This window comes from Rhinolophus ferrumequinum, chromosome 14, assembly GCF_004115265.2.
Source record: "Rhinolophus ferrumequinum isolate MPI-CBG mRhiFer1 chromosome 14, mRhiFer1_v1.p, whole genome shotgun sequence".
Lineage (NCBI taxonomy): Eukaryota > Metazoa > Chordata > Mammalia > Chiroptera > Rhinolophidae > Rhinolophus > Rhinolophus ferrumequinum.
In genome coordinates this window covers 69876306-69893616 of record NC_046297.1, presented here as the reverse complement: position 1 = coordinate 69893616, position 17311 = coordinate 69876306, and the positions used below count along the sequence as shown (strand labels likewise).

Genomic DNA, 17311 nt, shown 5'->3' with positions numbered 1-17311 from the left:
ACACTGTGTCACCTTTGTGATGAAGCCGCCAGGGGCAGGTTAGCGGTTCTAGAAATTGCAGGAGAGCTAATATGGTGATTCCTCCCCCTAAATATAAGCCATTCTCCCGATCGGTGTCCCCTTCTTTTTCTCCCTAAATAATGAACAGGACCAAAGGAATCTTCCAAGCCCCTTACTTTCTGCCTCCAATGTTATGCGTAATTGGACATACTTGATAGTTTCTATCGTCTTGAAAAACCACTGTACAAATATTGAAATAATGAAAGATCCATCAAAGAACAGTGGTGTAATATCGCCTTCTGTTTCCATGGAGACCAAATACCTCCTGTTCAGCTGAGTGATTATTAATGGCGTTGCCCCGTGGAACGCACGTCGGGGTAGCTCGGTACGTAAGCAGGTGATATTTATCATCACCTGCAATGTGTTCGGCACATTGCAACTTATGTTTATTGTTGGGGGTTTAGAAATGGTTTCATGTTCTGCTTTGGTTCAACTTAATTTTTCGAAGGGCATATTGCCAGTGTCTGGTAATCCGTGTCTTGGCTGTGTTGCTATCTGAATGGGCATTGTGTGTGTGTGTGTGTGTGTGTGTGTGTGTGTGTGTATGCACACGCACATGGGATGCAGGTCAGTGAACGGGATCTTAGCAGGCTAGAAATCCAGTGCCCAGAAAAAAGAAAGGAGGCAGGTATTTACTGAGCAACTACTCTGCGTTGTACACAGAGTTCAGGTTTTTACTAACATGGTCTCTTCTGAGTCTGCTAACGTCTATGAGCCTTTCTAAGTATGAGACCCATTCCACAGATGAGGAAACTAAGGCTCTGAGACGAACATAAGGACAGCCCCATGGGTTGTTCTCATGGTTGATGTATTTAGTGTGACGGTCCCACGGTCAGTACTGAATTAACAGTAGCTCCCTTTTCCTTCTGCCATGCTTATTTGTCTCATTACTTTTTGTACAGTTACAATTAAAAGTAAGAGAAGTAGAATCATTACTATTTTTGCTCATGTGCACCAAGAAAAAAGTTTGGTTAACTCAAGAACTGCGTTCGCCCAGATCCAGTTTTGTCTTCCCCCAGAACCTCATTGCTCACCTACTTGGAAGTAATCTGAGTTATCCTGTTCCTGCAGACACTCAATGTGCACCCGTTGGAGTCGTGAACTGTACTTAGTGGGAAGGCATGGAGGCTAAGTATGTCTCCAAGGATAGTCTTGCTGTTGTTTGGAAGAGAGAGGCCATTTTTTGTTCTAGAAACGAGAATCCCCGGAACTTAAAAGCCTGTGTAGCAGAGCCCCTTGATTTTCTTGTCTTTGCCCCATGGCTCTTCCATAGTGACCTTTTCTGTTGTATCCCCATCACTACACACACCCTGCATGAGGCCGTGTCTTTCCTGGACACTGCTGGACCCAGTCTCTTGGACGTGGGTGGACCTGCCCACTACCGTGTAAAGGTATGATGAGGGGACCAACGGGGAACCTCCTGGGGAAGGCCGGAGGCGAGGCGTGCGTCTCCCATTTTACGGAGGAGAATGCTGGAATTCTAAAATCCGTGCTTCCAACTCTTAAGCTACGAGCTCTTTCAACTGTACCATTGTGTTGTAAGACGAGAGGGTCTGGCAGTAGACAGCTAATTCTAGCCATAAAGCACGTTTTCCCATTTCGTTCCCATTTCTATAAATGTAGACTGAGGATACATATTCCAGATTTTTGACCTCAGTGGGCGTGTTTGTCAGGTGCTGCGAGATGGTGATGGTGTTGATGACGATGTTGGTGACGACCAAAGCTTACAGGCCGTCTCATTACGACGACTGTGACGCCACCCTTATTGTAACCTCGGTAGCATCAGGAAGCTGAGGCACAGAGAGGTTGTGTTCTCTGCTGAAGTTTGCACAGCTGGGATGGAAGAGGCTGGTAACCGCCATATCCCAAGGGCCTAAGTAAGCTCTGCAGCCTGTGAGTTATGTGGTCTTATGCCTCCGTTTCCCCAATTACAAAACGTTCAGCATTGCTGCTTTCTTCCAAAGATGTGGCTTCTGTTGTGGGAAAGTGCTTATTGTAGCATCCGCCATGTCAAAGGTTCCCGTGAGTGAATCAGAATTTAGGGAGCTGGTCCTCAGTTTCCAGCTTCTGCTCCATCATTGGCTGTTTAGCACAACATAGAAACAGCTGTGTTTTTCCGGTGCTGTCTTGTTCACACATATACCAGGCAACTGAGTGTTTATGTGTCAACTGAGTGAGAAAAGCAGCACATCAGACATATATTTTTTGTTTCTTTTAGTTTTCTCCTGGCCCATCTTTCAGGGTCCAGAATACATGTCACTTACCCAAGGAGGCTTTATCTGACAACCCAGACTGGTTATGAACCCTCACTGTTCCCACTTTCCCCCTTGGTGCAATTCCCATCTCACTAGCAATGGTTGTCCATTCTGCTAGGGAAATGTCCGTCTTCCCTCCTAGAATGACAGGACCTTGGAAGCAGACCATGTCTTCCTTCGTGCTAAGATCCTTGCATGTGTGTGAGCAGTGGGCACTCAATACGTCCCAGGAGTACACATGTTACTCAAAGGGATTCTGGAAGATCCTGTCCCTGAATTGATTAGATACGTCCTTGGTTCTTTTACCATCCCCGTTACCACATTGGGGATAACTGCATAGACGGTTTTGTTGTGGTCATTTATGTTTTTATTGGAAAAAGCAACGCTCTGTCCCCACGCTCCTGGACTGCCTATTCCTGAAGTGGGCCAGTGAAACCGCCTTGGCATCTCGTCTTCAGACTGGCTCCAGGTACCGACAGGCTTCTCGTCTGCAGAATCTTTCTTGTTAACTGTTCCAGTGTTTATAATTGGAAACGACCCTCATTCCTCACTGACCTTCACCATCTTCTCTGGGTAGCACAGAGAATCCTGTTCCATATTGATCTCATTCTCTTTCCCAAGAGAATTCTCGGCGGAACTGATGCTTTCCCACGGCTGCCAGAATGTCTGCTGGAGGCTTCGGGGAACACGCTAACCTCGGATCTGAGCCTTTCGTGGGAGAGGGACAGGGCGAGGGGAGCGGAGAGCCTAAGGTGCCTTAGTTGCCCTTTTTGAGAGTCAGCACTGGTGTTTGAACAACGGCGACCTGACCCTTGAGTTCCGTCGTGCTCTCTGGGTCCCAAAGCCCCTTCGCCCAGTTCTGTCATTTAATATTTGTAACTCCCCTGTCATACATAGATGGGGAGCCCGAGGCCCAGAGAGCGGAAGTGACTTGCCTAGGCTTGTCCACCTGGTAAATGTTGGATGCCGGATTTAAAACTCCAGGTTTAGAGTTCCGTTGGCTACGTAGCATTGTGTCTGCTGATCATGGCTGTGGATTCATAGAGAGGTACAGGGGGTGGCCCCGTGGCCAAATTTCAGATCAGACGCCATACTGTGAATTTATTAACATAAAAACATTAGCTGAAACATATTGAGCCTTTACTCTTTTCCAGGCCCTGTCTTCAGTCTTTGCACACATTATCTGGTTTACTTTTCATAGCCTCCTATGAGGAAGCTGTGAGTATTTCCCTCATTTTATGGATAAGAAAATGCAGGCATAGAGAGATAAGTACTGGTCCATAATCTGGTAGGTTGTGAATAATGGTGCTGGGATTTTAATCCAGGCTATTGGACTCCATCACATCTAATCAGCTGGGGTCCCCTTCCTGGGCCCCAAACCTTTTTTCTGCGTTGCTTATTTGAGGGAGTCAGCAGACACCTTGGCATCATGTGACCTTCCTCTTCGCTTCCCTCCACATCCATGACTGATTCCTTCAAACTCTATTTAAATATCTTTGTTTTTGTGCCTCTCCTCCCTCTTCTGCTGCTTAATGGAGTCTCTTTTTTTAAATTGCATTTGTTGGGGTGGCGTTGGTTAATAAAATTATATAGGTTTTAAGTGTACACGTCTCTAATACATCATCTGTATGTTGCATTGCATGCTCACCACCCAGAGTCGGTTCTCCTTCTGTCTTCCCTGGACAATGCACAGCTCGCAAGCTTACCTCTTGTCTTCTGATCCTCTCTCCTCCCATCCATGTCACCTAGGCTACTTTAAGGTGACGAACCTTAAATTCATTGTCATGACAGTCAAGAGAGGCCTTCTTCCTGCCTCCTGCGTCTGCATCTAAAGTCGTCTTCATCCTAGTCCCTCATGGCGTTATGCCAAAATCACATCTGTTTTATTTTTGACTTCTGCAAAAGTGTTCCTTTCCTTGTGCCTTCTCATATGGGCCTGGAATTTTCTTCCTCCTGTTTCCATTGGGTGACTTCTTTTAAACAACAGGGCCATGTTTCACCAGGTATGTTTCTTGACTGGCCCAGGAACGATGCAGATGCTTTTCTTCGTGCTGCAGCAGCATTTGTGTGTAAGCTGATCACAGCTCTTCCCTGCACCAAAACCATTCATCTGTGTGCTGCTCCACACGCTCGACCACCAAGGCGCTGAATCCCGAAATCATGTACCGATAAGCCTTTTGTATTAACTAACAGCACTCTGCTTAGCGCCCAGCCCAGAAACAAACCCAGTAAATGATTCTTGAATAAATGTATGCCTTAGTGACTTAGACACCATGCTAAGCATTTCATGTAAGTGTTTTCTCCTTGATCCTAAAACATGGCTCTTTGTAATAATACTAATCGTAATGACGGTTAAAAATATCCAAAACTCCTCGTGAAGGAAGTTCCTCTTGCCTCAGTGGAGACGTCTTACTAAAAGGGACATTTGAGTAGAGGGGATGCTAGAGCAGTTCCCAAGGGAAGAAAAACTCTCATGTACGAGGGTCTCTGCTGAGGAACAGCATGGGGCTATGTCCTGGCCTCCGGTGACAGGATGTAGTAAGGGGACAGCAGAGTACAGGTGCAAACAGGTGGGGATGCGAGGCTGATTTCAGGGACAGAGAAGGCTGGTATTGGGGAGATAAGCCAGGGTGAGTAGAAAGCACGGGGAGGGTGGCCAGGCTTCGTTCTCTGGAGCAGAGAAGCTTCCATGAGGAAGCCATGGGTGTACAAGAAAAGCTGCTGTGACGTGCAGGTTGAGAGCAGACTTCCAGCCATGACGTGCGGGGCTCCCAAGGTGCTTACACCCATCACACCCTGTTCTTTGTGGTACATGCTCAGTGCTGACTTCTAAGTGGCTTCCAGCCCAGGGGAACGTATTGCTTCTCTCTAAGTCACTTCATCGGACCTCCTCCCCTTTCCACGGCCTTCCAGTCCACTCCATTGCTCTCCGCCTCTTGCATTCACCCTTCTCTTGCTTAAACCTACAAACAGCATTTTGCCAGGGAGATAAAACTTCCTCAATATTTGAATCTCAACAAGCTAAACTCCTACCCCCCAAAGACGTTTCTATCGGATTAGAGAGCCGACTCGTAAGGAATTAAAGACATCAAGTAAAGCAAAAAGGAATTCCGTCCGATTGAAAAGGACGCACAGACTCTAACTGTCCTCTCCTGTTCCTCCATCTACCTGCCTCCTATAGCTCAGTGAGTGTGATCTAATGGTGAGGAAAAAGGAAGTGATATTCTATGAACACTGTACTGCTATTGATAAAAATTACAGAATGAACTCTAATAATGAGTGTAATAATTATTATCACTTTATTCAGAGTGGCCACTATTTATGGAGTGACCATATGACTCACTGAACTCCTACAGGATTTATTATGTAATTTGCTCCTGTCACTAACCTTACAGGGTAGGTGGTATCTTATTTCAAAATTATTTTTAATAAATAGACTCAGTGTTTCCCCGTGTGGAGGGTGCCCTGCAAAGTCACGTTTCCTGCCTATCATATCAGAGTGTGTGATTTGCAAAGCAGTGTTTGAATCTAAGAATACCCTGACAGTGGAGTGAATGCCTGTTTCGCACAATACACAATTTCTCATGTTTTTAAAATATGTGACGTAGCAGCTCCTTGGTAAATTTTAAGAAGCATATGTACATCTGATTGAATTGCAGAGTAGTAATGTTTTTCTTTAAACTAGAGCTTTCCTTCACATTACGCTGGGAAAATAAAGACATTCACCAACAAAGTGTTTAGGGTTTTATGATGATCTGACAACTAAATTGCTTGTTCGGTTTGAGTTGTGTAATGTTCTCAATTAAATTAAATAATAAGAATCCAATTTGCCAACTGCTCACAGAATTGCTGCACAAAGTGCATACAGTTTGGGGACGGCCTTTTAATGAAGAACAAATGGAAGTAAAAATACTAGAAAATGAAAGTGCCAACATGCTAACTGTTTGAATAGATAGATTCAGCATTTTCAAACGTGGAGTGTCAAATCTTTTCTACACTGGGCGGAGGTGTTGCATCCCGTCACCAGAGTTAAAGATTCCACTGTCTGCAGAATTCTTGTTACCAGACACAGCTGTGAAGTGGCCTGTTTGTGCATTTGAAAGCTCTTCTACAAGACTGGTACGCACAAGGCCAGGGGGCCACCTGCGCTTGGAAAACTGCAGAGACATGGCAGCCAGGGAATGCAGGCCAGCATTCAAAACAAGACTGACGGCCCGGCCTCAATTACAAATATAAATACGAGCACTTTGCTGGTCATACGTTTACCATGTTCGTCTTGAATCCTAAGGCAAATGCAGCTGCTGAAACTGCACAGCGGTATTTGATTGCAACACGGTTCCCCCTTCCTTCCTGTTTCTCTGCCTCCATCTCCTCAGCTCCGAGGAAAGGAAGTCAGTGTTTGTACAGGGCGGCTGCCAGCCTGGGGGCCAGGGTCATCGGTCTCCCTCCTGGGCCCTCTGACCTGTCCTCTGTGCCTTTTCGGACTCTGTCGTCTCCTCTCCCACACCTGCCATCTGCCTTACACGCCCCTCTTCTCTGGTCCCGTAATACAAACATCGAGTCTTTGTCAGGCGCCCATTCTTTCCCAGAAACTTTTCTAAGCACCTTTCTTCCCTTACCTGGGTAGTTACTTGCCACCAGAGTGCTTGGAGGTAATTGTTATGATGATTCCTGTTCTAGAGGTGAGGCAATAAATGGTCACAGGCATACGACAGAAGACACTCAGTGTATCTTACCGAACAATAAGCAGCCAGGGAATGCAGGCCAGCATTCAAAACAAGACTGATGGCCCGGCTTCAGTTACAAATATAAGTACTAGCACTTTGCGGGTCATACGTTTACCATGTTCGTCTTGAACCCTAAGGCAAATGCAGCTACTAAGACTGCACAGCAGTATTTGATTGCAATACGGTCATCAACATAATCCCAGTTTTACTTAAAATGTGTTCACCTGATTTTTGGTCTATTAATTTTGAAAAGTATTATTTGTAGGACAGTCTCCCTTCTTGATACTCAGTCTAAGAGAGTCACCCCTCTTTTTCTCTCTCCGCCCGTTAAAAAAAAAAATGAGGTTAAGAATGACATATACCTCAGAGAGTGGAATTAAGAGCTCTAGTGAACGAGGATTTAGTAGGTGACTACTCTTACTTTGGTTCTGCCATTGCTCTGACGCCAACAAAAACCAGGCGTACTCTGAGCTGGTTTCATATAGAACTGAACATTCTACTATGACAGTTTCAACGCAGTGGCCTCCCACTTGCCTTAATTATCTCTTAGAATCGTCTACTCTGTTTTCTGCGGGGCCAAGAGAGAGCCCTGAGCACCCTGTCAGGGGCAGAATTGGCCGTGACCAGGAATGTGGGCTCTGGGATCAGGCACAGCTCACTCCAGTCCCAACTGTGCCCTGTACTGATTCTCTGACTCAGACAAGAAAAGCACTCTTTCTCCCCTGCCTCACCCCTGGACGTGATTTGGGGGCCCTGTGAATCCCAGATAAAGAGATTCGCAATGAGTCACATGGGTCTTAGTATGTTAGGAGAACACAGACTCTGTTTTCAATGCTGGTCTGCACGGGTCTCCTTTTCAGGTGCCCTGCAGAATGGGCCGTGTATTGAAAGTCCACCAGCCATTCTCTGGGGAGAGACAAGGACCAAATGCACAAGAGACTTCAGAACGCACACTCTGGGAGAGTAATCATGGACGCCGACTCTGTGCCTGCCCCAGTGTCAGCTGAAAGGATTCAATACCTTTCATAATTAAAATCACAAAAGCACAGAATTTTACACCTTGCAGATACCACAGCGAACCCCTCCAGTTTCCAAAGGAAGGCCAGTGACAACAGTCACGACGTCCCATGGCACTGACACTGACAGCTCACTTCCACATCTGCGTTTGTGACCTTGGAGGTGGCCTCTTGGGATAAGAGTGATAATTGTGTGACCCTTCACACAACTGCATAATTAATCCGTTTTACCTGATGGCCATTCCACCGTACTCCTGCTGTTTTCACTATCCCTACGGTCACTACCCTGCCCTCAGTTGAGGAAACTTGGATGCTGGTGAATTCAGAACCGTATCTTGTTGGACAAGAGAGCAAGACTGCTGTTCTGGAATTCTGGACTTGTCTCTGAGTAATTATGGGACCAAGAGCGATTTACTTAACCTCTCAGGGCTCGGGCCTCTTTGTAAGTTTCCATCACAGAGTTCAACTTCCCTGAAGGATTGGAGGACCAGATGTGAGGATTGGAGGACCAGATGTCAGAGGAGAGCTCAACGCATGCCTCTCCACCCGTCTTCGACAGGCTCAGTGGCACATGCTCTGTACATTTCCCGTGTCTATCTGGGTGCCCGGGAATCGATGCATGATGAGTATGCTATGTCGGCCGTCCGCGATGGGACGTGGGTCTGTCTGTGTCGTATCCTCGCCCGCCTTGTCCCCTGCACTCATTCATCTTAGCTGCATCCCACGGATTATACTTCCCTCGTCCCTCTGTGTCTTGTTTACGATGCTTCCTGTGCTCGGCATGCCCTCCCTTCATCCCTTCTGTACCGACCTGCCCCCTCAGGTGCCGCATCACCACTGCCGGGAAGCCTTCTCTCCCCACACCCCTGACACAGCCGTAGCATCCTAAGGTTTCTTCTAACATGACACCACATTTCCCTGCAATGATGGGTTTGTGTCCATCGTTCCTCCAAGCAAAGAATATTTTCCTCTGCGGCGGGGAGAGGAGGGCAGAGTATGTTCATCTCTAGAGCTCTAGAGCTCAAGTGTTTAGCACACAGGAAGTGCCAATATAGAGCAATTAGAATCATGATGGTACACGGGATTAGGCTGACCCTGTGACTTGCTGGCGAATGAAAGAAATCCAACAGGACCCCGATCATAATACTTCTAAAATGAAAATACAGGTCTGTCAAGTCAAGTAGATCAGTAACAACCATGCATGTATTTACCCAAAATGCAGTATAGGCGTTAGGAAACTCAGAGGAAGACCGTGAATTATTCAGAGTTGATATGTCCACATATCTAATTACTAATGAGTTATTACTTTTGAAAAGTTTTAAGTAGGTCAGAGTCTCTTGGTGATGGAGGCATCGACCAGTGGACTAAAGAAAACGCCGTCACTTAAGCACATCAGTGGAAGAAGTCACGTGGAATTCCTACTGGTAGTTATCCTAAGACTAATGAGATGTGTGTGTTGGGCATTCTGGAAAGTGTTATCCTCACCGCAGCCTTCCGAGGGCAGGTCAGTCTCTGTCCAAGGTGCTGGATGTGGTGAGAAACAAAGGCTGGACTTGACCCCATGCTATTCCTATAATTGCAAGTCCACTGGATTTTCAGGGCATTCTGTGGTTTTGCCCCACAGAATGGAAGTCCATAAAATTTACCGTGCAGTGATTCTGGAGCAAGCTGAATCAAAAAAGCGTCTTTTAAAACTTGCTGTTAAAACGGGCTTATTAACAGGGAGGAAACAAGATAGTATTTAGGCATCAGGAATAAACATTTAGGAATCGGGAATGAAAACACACCCCAGGATTGTTGGGGTCTGGTTTTCAGCCACACAATGTGTGCCTGTCTTCTGGACCACGATTGTTGAACACTCAAGGCGCATTAGTTCAGTCCAGTGGTTTTCAAATTTTATTTTTTCAACCAAGAAATTTTTTTTTTTAATTCTTATGCAGAACTCATCATACAAAACTGCTATGAGTAGAAAATCTCTGAGGAGTGGAAACCTCTCTTGCTGCTGACACCCCCATGACTTTCCAAAATACTCATTGAAATCCAGTGATCTGTTCTGACCCGCTACCCAACACTGACCGACCCTCCTCGTTTGCCCCTTGGTGCTGAGCACCCTGGGCCACGTGACACTTCTGAGGCAGTCTGCTCCCATAGGACATTAATGCCAGTGACTTTGTCATCACCTAGTACTATCATGACTCTTGTTATTACTGCTCTTATTTTTACTGCTACTATTATTTTAATTTGCACACGATAAGCAAAGGCTTGGCAGATTTCAGTGTTTTTCTGCGCAGAGGGCCAGGGAAGAGCCTCACGCTCTCTCTCCCTGGAATCACGAGCCACTTCCTGCTCTTCCTCAGGATCCACATGTAACACCCTCAGCTTTTCCTTTCTGTCCCCAGCAGGGGAGTTTCTACGCCCCCTCGGAGCACTGCATGCAGCATGCTTACAAGTGTCACCGGGAGCTGTGCTTCCTGCTACTACACGCCTACCGGGGACTCCGCGCCTACTTCCTGCTCATCATGAGGGACGTCCCGGAGCTGCCACACATGGAGCTGGGTAAGGGGCCAGCGGGGGACGCGCTCATCCCGCAGCCCACCTGCCTCTTTTGAGCTGGTGCACGAGCCGTGGGCGTGCTTTTGTAAACATCACAGTAACAAGCCCCATTTCCGGTCGGTTTTCCTGTACCCGACATCATTTGAGCAGGAGAGAATCTTAGGTATGCAAATGCCAGAAGAAAGCACAGAAGCAACTCAAGGAGCATTCAGTCGTTCATTCATTCATTCATCTGCCAAGCATTTACTGAACACCTGCTGCATACCTGGTGCTACTGGAACATAATGTTAAGTTGCTTCCTAAGGGAAGATGCTAGTTTATAATCTTATCTTCATTAGGCTGCAGTTACAGGACTGCAACTTACAAGAGTATAAAGCAATCCTAAGAAATCAGTACATGTATACTTTGTAATCTGGATGATTATGGAGACCTCTAGCCGTCACATTTGGTTTTTCGGGGATGAATGGTTTCTTGCACATGATCACATGTCATGGAGACCCTTGGACCCGGAATCCCTCCTGATTGGCACGTGGTGGGACTGAAGCTCAGAGAGGTGAAATGACTGCTCAGAGGCACACAGCAATGTGTCCAGAACCACGACAGGAGTGCAGAGGTCCTGCACGGACACCCAGGGCAGGGTCCTTACTTCATGCCGCACTCGTTTACGGCAGGTGATGGGTCAAGGTTCTGCTCCAAGTCCTCTAATGAGGCCCCTTTGCCCCTCGAACAGAGGCCAGGTCCTTAGCCTGGCAGTCAAGGTTAACAGCTTCTCTTCCTGTACCCCTGCACCTCACCTGCTGAGGCAGTGTCCTCACTTGGCTCTGGCAGTGCTCCTGACCTTGTCCACTGTCCATTATTGCATGGAACACATCAGATAACAGAGATTCATTTGCATGTTTCTCTTCCCCACTAGACTTGGGGTCTTTGAGAGCAGAGCCCCTCAGGTCCTCATCCCTAGTGCCCGGTGGGTAGGGTGAAGGGGTCGGTGCTGGATGTTGATGAATTGAACTCTGGTGCCGCCTCGCCAACTAGCTTTGTCAGCTCTAACACCCTCGTGAAGGCAGGCGCTGCTCTTTGAATCATACAGTCATAGGGTTGATTTCTTTTGCAAATTCAAGTGCTTTGCACACAGTAAAGACACACACAGAACCAGAGCCAGTTCACACAGCTCACGGGGAAAGTGGCGATTGTGCAGTCGCAAGTGACTTCTGCTTTAACTTCTTCTTATCCACAGGAACTGAGTTGCTTTGGTTCATTCATTCACTGTCATATTTTTAGTGAGCACCGACCCCGTGCCAGACACCAGGGACACAGCTGTGACAAGTATGACAAAAGTCCATCATGCCTGGTGGTGTTCACAGACCTGAGGGCAGCTGCCGGGAGGATAGGTCTGTGCTCATCAAGGATTCCCCCCACCCCCACCTGGACAACGTTGCTTTAATTAGAACCCAGGCCTTAGCCAAGTGCACACCACTGACCGTGGCACCACGCAGCCAGAGCAGGGTTCAAGCACAGGCAAAACAGTGACTGGTAAATCCCTAATGGCCAGAGGCCACTGGTTCCTGCTGGTGAGACGGCGGGCGCGCAGGGTCCCCTCTCGGTAGATGGTGTCATTAATCACTAATATCATGAATATCGGAGTCCGCAGGGCTGGGCAGTAGGCTGAGCTCTGCCACTCTTCTTCTCTGGACTGCCGGCCATTCATCTGTACGATGGGCGTACCAATCCATGTCACTCACACATGGGTCACACACACACGTGTGCGTGAGTGTGTGTGTGTGTGTGCAAAAGCGCAAAAGAATGTGGAATCACTTGGGACTGCACCCAGAGTCCTGAGTGATCGTTATGGAGTGTGAAGTCACGTGGCTCCAAATCAGGCACCTCCTCCTATAGCCCGACCTCCATGGGCAGTGAGAACAGAGAGAAGGGGCATCCTCAGGACTTGTGTTTCTTTCTGTGACTTCAGGGCCAGCTTGACACCCATGCTTCTCTCATGCCATCAGCAACTGCTGCGTTTCAGTGTGTGTCCATTTAATGGCATGTTGTTGTTTTTTTTTCCCCTAGAGTCCCTTGCTGTTGAAGAAACGCTGTCTCAGCTGTGCTCAGAGCTCCAGGTAATCAGAGAGCCGGCTCCTGAAGTCGGAATGGCAGTAGTTACACAGGCCCAGTGTGGCCGCCTGCTCGATACAGAAATCACAGGGGAAAGACAGGACTCATCACCTCACTCTAGGTTGAAGCAATGCTCTTCTATCGTGTTTCCCTAAGTCATTGTGTGTCTCCTGGACACCTGTTGTGTGCCTAGCTCTGTGCTAGATATTTGGGAAAAACTAAGCGGGGTAACAGGTCTCTGTGTCCTGGAGCTCACGCCCCATTTGTTTATTTGCCCAATTACACATCCATCGACCAGCCTTTGAGCGACTGCCAACTCTGTGCTTCTCACCGAGGGTGTCACAGGCCTTGAACTTGTGCTCAGATGACTCAGACATGGCAGGAGCCTAGCTTCAACAACGGTGCTGATGGTGAAAACAGTACTGAGCATTTGTCCCAAATTCAGCAAGCGTGTATTAAGAATATGCGCTTAATAAATGCTGGGCAAGTGCATCTTGCCGTTACCGACAGTCTCTGGGGCACTTTCACACCCTGTTGTGCTGGCTGGTTTCCTAGGTGAACAGAGGCCGTTATGAGCCCTGCGCCTGGCACACAGCCCCACCCCGATGGGCCTCACAGGAGGTGGGGCTGCAGATATGGGCACAGTCACTGGTGGTTGTGGGACCCGAGGAGCACGTGTCACTGACTCTGTGTGAGGTAACAGTTGCTGGTGGACCCCAGAGAGGAGGCTGCATTGGCGCCAAGCCTGGAGGGAATGAAGGAGCCTGTCTCTTGTGCCAGGGCATCCAGGCCGTGGAGCTGGAGGCAGAGGCATGGGTGCAGAGCTCCTGAAAAGGGGGCAGTGGGGGGACTGAAGCTCTGGGGGGAGCCTGAGCTAACGGTGAAGAGGCCTGCATACCCCACAAACCTTGAACTGACCCCCAGGTCGCAGGAGGCCATGAAGAAGGAGGGTAAGGGGCTCAGTGGCAGCTGTGTGGGAAAACGAGGGACAGAGAGCGTGTCTGTAGGCAGGAAATACAGCTAATGACATCGACAGCAAGGCAATGACAATGCCAGCTTCCGCCTCCTGGATCGGGCTCCCTGCCCGCACTTGCCATCACTGTCCTCCCAGCAGCCCTGCGCGTGCAGGGGAGGCACGGATATATTCCCACTCATTTAGCCACAAGGGGACACGGAGGAGTGTGGCTTCCTGACAGCCCCTGAACCACTAAGCTGGGGGCCCGAGGCCACCTGGGAGCCACTGCAGTGCTGCTGTATCTGGTCGCCGCACTCATCCAGGTGAGAACTCAGGCAGCCAATGGGTCTGTCAGATATACCTCATGAGGGGCCAACAGGTGAACTTGCTCCTTTGGCTCCGGGCCCCAAGCCGCAGGGACACCGCCCCCGGTTTGCGGTGATAGTGGTGCCCAGGCTTTATTTGGCCCAAAGCAACCAAATTAGTTGCGTGCCACAGGGGTGTGGCTGGGTGACAGGGAGAGAAAGGAGAGTGGATTGAGCATCAGCCTACTCCATGGTTTGCCAAAGGGCTGGCCTGGTGCTTGGAGTGGAAGAAACAGCTCCCTTCCCAACACCCCTAGAAGGTGTGCTCACAGGCCATGGAGCTCTCAGAGGTGGGCCATCACCACCCAGTAGCCAACCACACACACACACACACACACACACACACACACACACACACGGCTGCGAACACGTCTATCTCAGGGATGGATGGGATGGGGGTGGAAAGGGTTTCAGGTGACGTAAGACAATTTGCAAACGGAGAGCTCTACAGTCATGCACCAATGTGTATCTATCTTTACTCCATGTGAATCTTACAGACATTTATTAAGCACGTACTATGTGCCAGCCACTGTGTTTTGTTGGTAATGCAATGATGGCAAAGACTTTTCCAGGACCAGAAGGCTCCGTGAAACAGATTGTTCACACAGCAGGCAGAAGCTGCCAGGGGGAACAGGGCTAGGCCAGGGAGCGTAAGACAGGGCTGGAGGGGACGGGGACATGACAGAGTGGGAGTGCCGGACGCAGGGAGGGGACAGCCGTGCAGAGCCTGGGGCAAGAATGGACATATGTGGTGGCGGCACCAGGGGCGTTCCTGGTCCACTATGGCTGCAGCTCAGAGGCTGTGAAGCCGGTTGTGGGGAGCCAGCTGGAATGGTGACTTGGAACAGGAGATGGGATCCCTGCCTGCTGTGTGGCCTGATCAGGAAATGGCCAGGTGTGCTCTCCACAGTGGATGGAAACATTTTAATAAACTCAACCACGTCCATTCACACAGCAAAAAGCTTCAACACATGCTGAGTATCTACCAGAAAGCAATGGACCATTTTCTTTAAAAATACAGAAATATAGGATTTCCTATCATACAGAAAATTCTCCCCTGTTTGCCCCCTTAGATTTCTGGGAGATCCACATTGTCCGATGGTCTTTCCTGGAGCTACACCCTCCTGCAGGAAATGCCATGAATAAGTCACTGGCTACCAATTGGGGCAGGCTGGTTTTTGCTTCTCTTGTTTACTTTTTTGCTAATCTCCTTGCCAGAGGGTTTTTTTAAACTATTTTATTTAAGCCCGAAAGCATCATTTCGAGGTGGTTCAAGAGAAGGATCCCACTGATAAGTACGTCACCTGCCTTCTCGCTGAATCCTTCTTTTGATCTGAAGATGTAGGTTTTATTGGCCCTGTTTCCTGGCCGAGGAAACGAAAGCTTTAGACACTGACTGGCCCTGTGATCGCTGAGACCTCTTCCTCCCTGGCCAGCTGCAGTGCCTGGCACTATTACTTTTCACCATGAAGTCTGGAGGGCAACTCACAGCTTTGACTAGATAGAGCCCTCCCAGGTCCCCAGGGAGCAAGCAACTGAACTCAGCTGGAGGCAACTCCTTTGAGAAACATCCATTTCTCGCTCTAATTTTAGAATTGGTCAAACTTCAATGTGCATATGAATCACCTGGGGACCTGGATGAGATGCACTTTCTGATTTGGCCTGGGATGGGTCAGGAGATTCTGCATTTCTAACACGTTCCCAGGAGAAGTGGTAAAACTGGTACTTCTGGACCCCAGGTGGAATAGTAGCTAAACTCGGAAAATCCACAAGAGGGCGCCCTTCCTGTCGGCATTGGGCCCAGTCCCTTTGTCAGCATGAAGGGCCCCTGCTTGGTCTTGCCAGAGAAACTCCTGCGCTCCCATCATCTGTAATGGCACAGGCTCAGACATCCATGAGAGTTGAAAGTCTTCTTGGCATTTACCTAGAAGCTTCCTTAACCTTATCTGGAGCTATTTTTATAATCAACTGGGGGTGGGGGGCGGGGGGGAGGAGAATAGTTCTCACAGAGACACATGTAATGAATTGCTTTTTCTTTTCCTCCTTTTCACTCCGGTGGCTGAGCTCAGAAGTCATGTTATGTTGGAGGGGGACTGCTGTGGGTGACAGAAGAAGAAGCCTAGTAGGGGAAGTCCAGTTATAGAAACACGGGGTACCTCTCATTGATGCAAAGTCACCAATTTATTCACTAGAGTTATCGAATTCCACTATCCATCAACTACTGTGCAGGAGGTAGGACTACGGAGAAGGCTAAAGCTCAAAATGCAAGCAGAGGAGGGATGTTGGAAGTGAAACAAGCTACGTACGGTTAGTGGTGCCATGAGTGTGGTCTACACAAGGTCAAGCAGACTGTACAAGGTCAACGAGGTTAGTCTTAGATGTACGTAAACACGTAGCAGGAGGCATAGTAGAAGTGTCAAAGGGATCATCAGAAACAAGGGGGACTGCATTGTCCCCTGAAACAGTTACCTGGTGGAGAACAGACGAGTCCAAAGTGGTGAAGACAAGGAGAAAGGAGATGGGAAGATGAGAGGAGAAGGTGTTCCAAGGAGAACGTGTAGCCCAGTCAGGGGCCTGCTGCATGGAACTAGCTGGATGTTCCAGCACTGGAGGCGGGTTAGTGAGGCCGGGCAATGAGTGTGCACCGGCCCAGACAGAAGGTAGCCAGAGGGCAGGCAGGGAACGGGGTCAGGAGCACAGTGTTGATGAGTGTTGATGACAGAGCTTGACGCTCATTAGTGAGGATAACTGGGGAATGAATCCTAAAGGCAGGCCACTGCTCGTCCGTCTGAACGCCTCACACTCCAGCCTGGAGGTTGCCCAGTGACGGACACCCACCCCCACCGTCAATCACGTCTTTACTTTTCTACGTCTGAACACCCTTGGCTATGGGTTATAGGACGGCCCCGAGAGAGGGCAGTCCCTGTTTGATCCCTGCCCCCCAGCACAGCCAGTGCTAGAAGTAACGTTTCTATCAGAAGGAAGTAAGGGCCGTCCTCTCGGTTTGGAGTCATGTAGCTTGGCTAGCCATCAGACTCTGGTCTTCCTTCTTGGGAGAAGCAGCTCAGACACACTAGAGCTGAATGATGTATCTGGAAGCTAGTCATTAACTGTAAAGTGACAATAGCCAGCAGTTAAAGAGCCCTACTGTGTGCTAACTTCCTCCTTCCCTCCTTGTCTTGCTCTTAGATGCCTCACTCCACCTAGTATGTCTTCGTCCAGCATCAGCCTTTAGTCCAAGAACAGCCACGTAGACTTGCAATAGGCATTG

General features: G+C 48.7%; 1 protein-coding gene across 1 annotated transcript in view; it reads left to right on the top strand.

Annotated features, from left to right (window-relative positions):
* FAM135B (family with sequence similarity 135 member B) overlaps window positions 1–17311 on the top strand; it is a 185756-nt gene that overhangs the window by 146238 nt on the left and 22207 nt on the right. The window contains exons 8-9 of the mRNA XM_033126537.1: window positions 10461–10614; window positions 12676–12725. Of these exons, the coding sequence (XP_032982428.1) occupies window positions 10461–10614; window positions 12676–12725 (204 nt within the window). The remainder of the gene's footprint in view (window positions 1–10460; window positions 10615–12675; window positions 12726–17311) is intronic.